The 11,052-nt window shown below is 32.4% G+C and overlaps 1 protein-coding gene across 1 annotated transcript; it reads left to right on the top strand.

Moving 5' to 3' along the window:
• The first annotated feature begins 1,587 nt into the window (after window positions 1-1,587).
• LOC104644913 (transcription factor HHO6-like) lies at window positions 1,588-3,761 on the top strand. The gene is made up of 4 exons (XM_026028676.1): window positions 1,588-1,660; window positions 2,388-2,528; window positions 3,020-3,096; window positions 3,624-3,761. Exons 1-4 carry the CDS (start codon window positions 1,588-1,590, stop codon window positions 3,759-3,761), a joined length of 429 nt encoding a protein of 142 aa, XP_025884461.1.
• Window positions 3,762-11,052: the final 7,291 nt, after the last annotated feature.

An 11,052-nucleotide genomic window follows, 5' to 3' on the forward strand; every position in this document is an offset into this window, starting at 1 on the left:
TATCCTGGTGTCGGAACGTGACACTCCGATCCATACTATCCTGGTGTCGGAACGTGACACTCCGATCCTTTACTATCCTGGTGCTGGAACGTGACACCCGATCCATACTATCCTGGTGTCAGAACGTGACACTCCGATCCTTTACTATCCTGATGTCGGAACGTGACACTCCGATCCCCTAATTCTACGTGTTGGTTCGTGACACCCGATCCCCTAATCTCATTCTTTCAGTTCATCAAGCCTTCTTTTATACCAAGGCATCATCATTAACAAAGAGGTTTTAAGGTTTAAGATTCAATAGCCTCATCATGCTAATTCATCACAATTATATAATCACAATCATGCAAGCACACAATTAAGCATATAGAAGACTTTACAAAATTACCCAATACATATCAATCGCTATTTAGAGTTTACTACGGAATAGCATAAATCATAACCTACCTCCACCGAAGAATTCGTGATCACACAAGCTACTACTCAAGGTCTTTGCTTTCCTCTTTGTTCTCTCTTCTCTCGCTCGTTCGTTCTCCCCTCTTCTCTCTGTTCTTTCTATTTTTCTTTATTCAAACTCTTTTTCTTTTACCCTAATTACCATATAACCAAGTATAAAAGATGACAAAAGTAACTCACTATTTAATTCAAGGTTATCTCCTTTAACCCCCAAGTAATTGAATTATTAACATTAAACCACTAACTTTATAATCATAAGCAGGAATAGTCCAAAACACCCCTTAAAGACTTTTAACAGAAATCCGACCCAGTCAGGGTTACGCAGCCCGTGACGGTCCGTCGTGCCTGAGACGGTCCGTCCTGCTAAGTCGTCACAGAGTTCAGAGACTCAAATTTATTTAAGAGGTCTGTGATGGCCCGTCATGCCTGCGATGGTCTGTCCTGCTGCTTCCGTCACAAAGTTCAGAGACTCAATTCATTAAAGAGTCTGTGACGGTCCGTCGTGCCTACGACGGTCCGTCCTGCTCTTCCGTCGCGAAGTTCAGAGAGTTGTTCTCAGTACCCAATTTTTCCAGAGTCTAAGTGTTTTGGAATGAGACCCCCTCGACGGTCCGTCATGCCCATGACGGTCCGTCGTGGGATCCGTCGACCCAGACAGTTATTACCAGAAATAAACTCTACTGCTCAAAACGACTAAACAGGTCGCAACATAGGGGAAAAACCAAACGCCCCTGACTTCAACCAACGAAGTATCATATACGAATGGACTGACGGGCTGTCATTTTAATCACTGCCCGTCAATTGGGTCGTGGTTTATGTCCCTCCCAACAAGTCTCTATTGAAAGGAGTGTAACTTTTTATTTTGGATTTGGATTTTTGCAAACTCGAAGGCGTGGAAAGAGGACTCAATTATCTTTAATTTGATAGGTAATGAATCACCTAATTCACTTTTTGATAAAATATATGACCGTTTGAAGTTGACTCAACATTTGAAGGCTGACATATTCCCCTGCAGTTCACTTTATGGACCGTGTGAAACACCATGTGCCATATAGACAGACGTGGTTCCTCACATGAACAAAGATGGTTATAGGGTGACTTCCACGGTCAACTTACAGGCCCTTGTGGGGTTTCATGGACCGTCTAGCGGTCTGTGGTTCCTCACAGTGGCCTTGGGTTGCTCCTGGTCACTTTGACAGGCAACCTGGTGACTCGTGTGAAGTTCCACGACTCGTGAAAGGGGTTTGTAGTCCTCCACGTTTTTCCAAGTATGAACCACTATTGTGGTGGTAGGTCGCGGTCCTGTACATGGCCCGTGGACCCCTCAATGGTTCTCTCATATTTTCTTCTGCACGGTCCCAATTAGATTTATAAAGTGTTTCAGATAAAGATTAGAATAATAATTAATAAAAGAAATAGGTGCATAAAAATATTTTAAATTAGATTAATCTGTTTTTCTAATAAACTAATGATGATAAGCAGTTACGCTAAATCCAAATACTTAATATTTATTTATTTATTTTCTTACCTTATATTCTATAACTACTTCTTAGTAGAAGATTGTGGGAATCTAAATATCATTTCTTTAGTTAAGATTTAACTATAAAAGGATGTTAATAGGCTTCTCCAAAATACCCCACATTCACAAAGCTACAATATTCTTTACCTTTTTAAAATGTTCCCCCTTCCCCCCTCCCCGGTTGTCGAGATTGGAAATTTTCAATCGTCAATCATCCCCACTATGCAACTTCACTACGATGAACTAATGAGTCTGCAACAATCACTATTTTACTATCAACCAGCTAACGATTTTTCGTTTTTGGAAAATCATGGGCCCATGAGACTTTTTGGTGGACAGAGTACAATTAATAATAATGTTTTTAGTTATCAAGACCCTTTTATGCTTAATCCGAATGTTTTAAATTTCAATGTAGCTCATCAAGTTCAACAAGAACTTGGCCAGCAGCCTAACAATGTTGGGTCGACTTCGCGAGTTAAACCACCTCGCGTCCTTTGGACAGAAGACTTGCATCGAAAGTTTCTTGATGTTATTGATGCTAATGGCGGACCTTGGGGTTAGCATAAATTTTACCCTTCACAATATTTATTTATTTATGCTCAAATTTTTTACTTTATTTGTAAAACATAAATCTTGTGTATTCGTCTGTCTTTTTTTATTAAAATTTATACCACATAAAATCTATTAATGAGAAAACCTACTCTGCAATTTTTTATTTTATTCTTAAAGTTCAAGTTCAAATTCTTAATAATAAATAGAAAAATTTTATTTATATCTCACCGCAACGCCTGATGATTGCATGTCGCTAGTAACTAGCATGTAGATCTATTTTTCTTTCACTCTTTTTTATTTTAAAAAAATATTTGGATGAAATTAAAGGCAAGTAATGAGATAATTTTTTTTAATTCAACAAAAACAATTTTTTTGTTTATTTCATGATCTCATTTTTTTTAATTAATATATCAAACTTGATCTAAATCATCTATTGAATTGTTCTAAATTAGTGGTATACATATATTCTTTTTACAAATTTTAATTTGTTTGCAGCTGTTAAGCCAAGGCATATTTGGAAGGAAATGGCACATTTTGGAATATCTCATTGTCAAATTAAGAATCGCTTACAGGTTTTTTATATAATTCTTTTTTATTTACAATCATCGATGAAGATAAATTAATGTTTTGTACATTTAATAATATAATCTATTTAAATTTGTACATTCATTATATTTCAATCTGTCTATTTGATATCCGTAATAATAATTCAATATGATATATACTTAAAATATGTTATTGATTTTCTGCAGAGGTATAGAGCTAAGCTCAATCCAAATGAGGCTGGAGGAAGAAAATGTATAAGAACATAGTTTAATTTATATATTTTATTTTAGTTTTAGTTTGTTTAATCATCACTTTTATATTTAGTAATTTGTTAAATTCAATTTTCACATATATATTATATTTAGAATGAAAAAATTTTAAAAATATATTTTTTTATATTTGTGAAAATAGGTAAGGCATCATCTAATAAGGAACTCATCCAAGATGTTCAAGTAAGTTGGCCAAATTTTATAAAATTAATTACTTTTTTTATACTTTTATGAGTTAATTTTGTCACTTGATAGAATCTTCATGATCGTATCAATTAATGTAGGAGCAGTTGAAAAATGTTGATGGAGGGAAGGCTGATGACAATGTGTACGTCCCTCAGCTTCTAACTGAGGCGGATATGATAGAAGCTCATATTTCTCCAGACAACGCTTTTATAGAGGAACTTCTGAATTGGACGTAAAATAAGATATTTAATTTGCGATAGTACTATTGTTTATAGCACAATGTGTGTTTCTTTGGTTTTGCAATTCGAGAGGACCTTTTGATAAGGAAGTTTATGAAAGTTTGAATTTTATTTCCTTAGATTTGTTTCTTTGGATCTTTAATATTTTTTATGAAATTTCAATATTTTTAATTGTTGGTTAATATCTTAACACTTAAATCTTATTTTAAAGTGTTATTATGATTCTATTAAGACTTGAGTCTCATTTGTTTGTACTTAATGGATGTATGAATCTTAATTATTTAGATTCAACCTATTAAGTACGTTTGTTTTTTTGGTCAAATCTGAATCATTTAGATTTTGCCCATTAAGTTATTTGTTTATTTTTAAAAAAATCTCTTAATGGATCTGAAGAGGTATGAATGAATTAGGAGATTCTTAACAACATTCAGGCTTCATTTGTTTTCATTAAGATTAAGAGATCTGAATCTGAACACAAATATGATTCAGGTGTTTTGATCTGAATATACATCTGAATATTAAGATGTGATTTCTAAATCTGAACACTAAATAATTAATGTTGTTTGTTTTCAATATTTGAATGTGCATGTGAATTTAACATCAAATTAATAAAGTATCATAAAAATTTCATTTCAACAAAATATATCATTTTTGATTAAAAGAAAGTTTTAAAAATTCTAATAATCATGATTTGGAAGTACAACTTTTTTCATTCAAAAACCTTGATAAACGTCAATACACCAACTATGTTCTTGATACAGTCAACACAAGAAAATTATTAATATAAAAAAATAAAATTGAAACGATTTATGAAAAACTTACCAGTTCAAGTGGGAAAAAATGGTGTTTGATTGAGAAAAGAGAGAAAGAAAGTTTTTAGTTATGAAATAAAAATGCACGCTTAAAAGCAGAGAAGCGATGATTTTTTATTTGATAACAAACAACGTTAATTATTTAATGTTTAGATTTAGAGAAGACTACATCTTAATATTCAATTGTGTATTCAAATCTAAACACCTAGATCTTAATGCAAAACTTAATATTCAAATGTCTATTCAGATGCATACCTCTTATCTTAATGAAAACAAATGACGCCTAAGTTTCATCAAAGGGTTAGTCTTTGGTGGAGAACAATTTATGTTTGGTTAATACTATTGTTTTATAGTGTTTGTTATATTCTATTGTGTTGAATTATATCATATCTTATTGTTTTGATAAATATAAAATTTGTATAAATTATATTGTTTTCGTTGTCATATAATGTTATACATCAATATATTTTTTTAGAAAATCAAGATAATATAAAAGACAAATTTAATTTTTTTAAAAATAAGAAAAAGAAGAAGAAGATAATTGTACGATTACATCCAATTATCGTTACACAAAAGAAAAATTCATTATGTAATTGATAAAAAATTTTACTTCTCGGTGCATGTATTAACTTTCTTTATTCGAATTTATGTAATACTTTTTAAATTTTAAAAGTTAAAACAATTTAACATTATCCACATGAATTCAGACTTATAATCTTAACGTTAAGGACAATAATGGTTCAATAGATGAAAAAAATGACAAATTTAAATTATTTCTAACCCAACATGTGAATTTTGACTATTTTTTCGTTTTATCAAAAACTAAGGGAAAAAACCAATCATGATCTCCAAACAGAAATAGCAACGAGCCTTTAGTCATGGCACAAATGAGTCATTTCTGAAACAAAAATGATACAGATCGATAAGTCAAAGTTGAGTTACTAAGACATGCCCCCAACTAACTCTGACAAACTGATAACTGAAAATAAAAACTGAAATGTAGAGCATGTCTATTATCCTTGAAGTATGATGACTCAGCACTGAAGCTAATGAAGTCGCACTTAGGATCAAACTAAGCGTGATCTGGATATTGAGTACCTCACCTACATCATGAAACAATGAAGCGTAAAGTATGCGTTAGTACATGGAATTTTTCGAGCATGCTATATATATATATATATATATGTGTGTGTGTGTGTGTGTGTGCGCGCGCTAAGCTAACAAAGTATATAAGTTGAACAATGATATAATTTGAATAAGTATATCGATACTGAAGTATAAGTAAAAAAACTAAACTGAATGCAATGACTAAGTACTAATCAAGCAGATAACGCATTGAACTGATAACTGAAGTAAATGCTGAAAAATTTGGCCAAATGCACTAAGAGTCTAACAATAGGAGCTACGATTAATTGACATAAATCACGCGAGTTAAACATGAAATTCGATATATATTCCCATCGAGAGGACCCATAATACCTTGCAATGGGTACAAAGGCATGATTGTGGCATGATCACTAAAATTGATGTCCAGTAGAGGGGACTTATAAACCTATGTTGGCATGAAGTTCTAGAACTATGAGGGTAAGTTGAACCCTAGGCAAACTCGGTCCTAAGTCTACTCTCAACTAAATATTCATAAATCTTAAATGCACTAAATACTGAATAGCTTAAATTATCGACATGCTAACTCAGAATGCAACATTTATATAGTGAGAACATTGCATTAGAAATCTGAAGCATGAATTTATGTTTGACTGGCCTATCAAGTATAACTCATGAACTAAGATAAATTTACACAAGGTAGGGTTCTAAGTTCTATGCAAGGAATTATACTAGATTATCAAGAGACAAACTATTTAGATAAAAGGAACCATAATCACAATAAATATTGAAAATCTAGAAGCCCTAGGTTTGAACAGTTTATTAGAATATGAAGAACTAACTGAATTCTAGACAACTAATGGGTGAAAGGAATCAACTGAATTCTAGAAACGCTTCTGATTGTTCTTGAGAAAGTTGGTCGCCTCTTTCTCGTCTTTTTACTCTAAGCTGGGTGATTTTAGGAGGATGAGGGTTTTGGGGTGATTCTAACTATATTATTAGGCTTAGGTTGAGTGAAACGACATAGTTTAGACATCAAACGACGTAGATTAAGTGTCAAATGCATAGGGAAAAACACCAAACGACCCTGACTTAAAATCGACGAAGTGTCATTCACGAAGGGACTAACGAGCTGTCATTTGAATCACTGTCCGTCAATTGGGTCGTGGTTTATGGCCCTCCCAACAAGGCTCTACTGAAACGAGCGTAACTTTTAATTTTGAACTTGGATTTTAGCAAACTCGAAGGCGTGGAAAGAGGACTCAATTATCTTTAGTTTGATAAGGTCATGAGTCACCTAATTCATTTTATGATAAAAGATATACCGTTTGAAGTTGATTCAACACTTGAAGGTTGACATGTTCGCCCAACGGTTCACTTCATGGACCGTGTGAAACACCATGGACCATAAAGACAGATGTGGTTCCTCACATGAACAAGGATGGTTATGGGTGACTTCCACGGTCCACTTACCGGCCCTTGTGGGGTTCCGCTGACTGTCTAGCGATCCGTGGTTCCTCTCAGTGGCCTTGGTTTGCTCTTGGTCACTTTGACGGGCAACCTGGCGGCTCGTGTGAAGTTCCACAACTCGTGAAATAGTCTGTGGTCCTCCACATTTTTCAAATATGAACCACGATTGTGGTGGTAGGTCGCAGTGCTGTACATGGATGTGCACCCCTCAATGGTTCTCTCATTTTTCCTTGTGTACAGTCCTAATTAAATTTATAAGGTGTTTCAGATAAAGATTAGAATAATAATTAATAAAAATAGGTGCATAAAAATATTTTAAATTAGATTAATCGTATCTTCTCATAAACTAATGATGATAAGCTGTTACGCTAAATCCAAATACTTAATTTTTATTTATTTATTTTCTTACCATAAAGTATATGAATACTTCTTAGTATAAGATTGTGGGAATCTAAATATCATTTCTTTAGTTGAAATTTACCTATAAAAGGATGTTAATAGGCTTCTCTACCTTATTTACCTTATTTTCTTTACCTATAAAAGGATGTTAATAGGCCTACGTGACACTAGTTTGGAAAAAAAAATTAACCAGCATTGGAACCACAAGATAGTGTCACGTAGGTCTAAAAGGGGTCGAAAAGTATTAATAAAATAAGTTTAGGGGGGTAATAGGACCTTAGTATAGCATAAGTATGTCTCTGAAATTTCGTGCATAGGTTGAGGGGTACTTGTGCATGATCCCTTATTATTATGTGATATATTATTATCACATAAAAATTACAATTTGCTTAATGATTCTTAGACATTTAGTATAATATACAAATATAATTTTTTATATTTGCTATATGTGAAAATAACTCATTTGTTTAAAAGGTTTATAAATAGCTAGATAAATTATAAAAGAATATATTTACTGAATTTTCATTTTCACTAACCAGAAACATCTACAAACGAATCTCGACTTCTCTATATGACTCGGTATATATGTACGACCCACTAAGTCGTTTTAAGTACTAGACCTATTTCTTTCATAAAAGAACCTTCTTGTAAATTTTAAATGAAAATTTTGAAACTTTTTGATAACTATAGTTATATAGTTAACTAGTGTTTATTAAACAATTACTAATTTTATTAAATGAGTGGCTTATGGGCCAAGACCATAATTTAATTAAGGGATAATTGTTTATAATAATAAACTAATTTTGTAAAATAAATATAGTAGCTACCGTTTGATTTTTTTGTGTTCCTTAGCAAACTGTTTGTCAGTCGCCTCTCTCCCTCATATTCTTGCTCGCCACTCTCCCTCTCTCGCTCGCTCCCTGTCGCTCGCCTCTCTCGCTTTATACAGTGGATTTGTATAAATTGTGTTTCTGTTTGTATAAAGCGAGAGAAAATTATATATATACACATACAAATACATATATCTCCATTCTATGTACTTATAATTATACATTATAAATGTTTCCCTGCCCAAGTCTCTTTTGACTTTCTATCTTTCTTGTTTTATACAAATTCAAATTGTATATAATTTCTGTGTTTCTTCTTTAATATAATTCGATTCAATTGTATATTCCCTGCCTATGTCTCTTTTGTCTTTCTCTCTTTGTTCATTTTATACAAATTTAAATTGTATATAATTTCTCTCTTTTTCGTTTTATACAAATCGATTCAATTGTATACAAATCTGAAGAGGAGACAACAAATTATACAATTACTTCTTTAAATATATGTATAGCAAAATAGACGTAACTTTATGCGGCTTCATGAAGTGCGGCCAACTGCATCAGATAATGATTTAGTATGTGCGTTATTTTTGTAGGGTAAAGTCCATATTGCTATTATTATATATTTGGTGTGTGAAGAGTTGGATTAGTGGTAAGTGATGTATGATTTAATATACAAAGGAAAGGGGGGAAATAAAAAAATAGATGAGAAAAGTCATACAAAGTTATATACAAATCACTATCCTTTTTTTTTTTATAATGATTTGAAATAATAAATTGAAATTAAGGATGGTCAATAACCATTTAATGATTGGGGATACTAAAGACTAAATTCAGTTTACCAAAAAGTTAAACTTTAACTTTTGGTTACAGTCCACGAGTGTCATGAATTAGTGGGTTGATGCATATGTAAAAAAAAGATATTATCAAGTTTTATACATATTAAGATAGATAATTAAATATAAGTGTATTACATTATATGAATTTTATTACATATATGGTATAAGAGAAATTAATACTTCATCCTAGGCTTGGAAATTAAGGAATATGAGACTTAACAAGTAAGTTTGCATCAAAATTAGGAGCTTGGTAATAGAATTGAGCCCATTCTACTGACAAAGTATCCATACTTTATATATTGGGAATGATCCGAAGGCATTGAAGTTAGAAAAAGATTGGCGAGTTAGCTTACGTGACTTCGGTTCTTCAGTGGAGGTGGTTATGGTTTATTCTATTTGATAGATAGACTTTTAATAGCGATTGATATGCATTGAATGATATTGTGAAGTCCTCTATGTACTTGATTGTGTGGTTGTGTGGCTTGTGATTGGTCTGAAATCTTGAGACAATGAAATTTATAATCTTGAACCCTCTTTATCTAAGTGATGCCTTGAATAAAGAAGGTTTGATGAAATATTATCAATTCAATTGAAAAGTGGTCATAATAAATGATAAGTTGATGGTATTATTGGATCGGAGTGTCACGTTTCGACACTGTATAATTAGATTGAAGTGTCACGTTCAGACACAGTATTCTTCGATCCGAGTGTCACGTTCCGATACGATATTCTTGAATTAGAGCGTCACGTTTCAATACGATATAGTTGGATCGGAGTGTCACGTTCTGACACGGTAACATCAAAAGAAAAAGGTACAGAATTAACTTATTGTACTCAATACCAAAGAACCCATTTCTCAAATGAGTGTGGCGTGGAAGTATGAGTCCTCATGGGTGTGCTTGATATTGTGATTGATTATATAGTCACTTTTCATTTTGTTTTACCACCTCCTAAGTGTCAAAGTTGAGTTCATACTATTATTCATTATATATTAGTTTCTATTTTGGGTTGGCCGATGATACCCACTCAATACATGTTGCCCCGTACTGAACCATATTTGTGTTTTTCTTTATTTTCCTTTTGTGGAGTGCAGTGAGTGTACCGGCGACTTTGACTTGCACTCAACTCTAGCCCATCTCCAGCATAATAAGGTCCAGGGTAAACTGTTTATTCAAGTTCGTGTTGGATTATCTTGGTCATAGCATGAATCGTTAGTTTTCGAACACAATTTTTTTTATACATTTATTTTGGTGTCTTTAATAAACTTAGACGTAGTATTTGAAGATTAGATGTCCCTGATGTGACGAATTTCTGATTTTTGGGAATGACATAGAGTAGAATTTAATGAATTTTTGTTTCTTACACTAATGAGATTTAAGCTTCCGCATTATGAATAGTATTTGTAAACTGAAAGATAAAAAGAGGTAGGGGTTAAATTCATTGGTTCGATCACCTAGGAGGTTAAGTGTGGAAATCATTCACGACTCGATTTGGACCGTGACAAAGATATATATATATATATATATATATATATATGAAAAAAAATTGAGAACGTACCTCACATGATTGACCTTTATTATTATATAGACCTCACTTATGTATAGAAACACGTGTAATATCAACCCAATTGACTTAAAAAACAATAAAACATACATGTTATCATATGCTTACAAAATGAAAAATATTAAACAAAACAATATATAAATCTGAATAAGACAGAATAACCAATAAATTTAATTTTTCATAAGAAAGTATAGTGGACTAACATTTTATGTCCAATTTATAAAGGAAAAAACTATGTATATCGTGATAGAATCATTAGCAACCCAAGAAAATTGAA

This window comes from Solanum lycopersicum, chromosome 12, assembly GCF_036512215.1.
Source record: "Solanum lycopersicum chromosome 12, SLM_r2.1".
NCBI lineage: Eukaryota > Viridiplantae > Streptophyta > Magnoliopsida > Solanales > Solanaceae > Solanum > Solanum lycopersicum.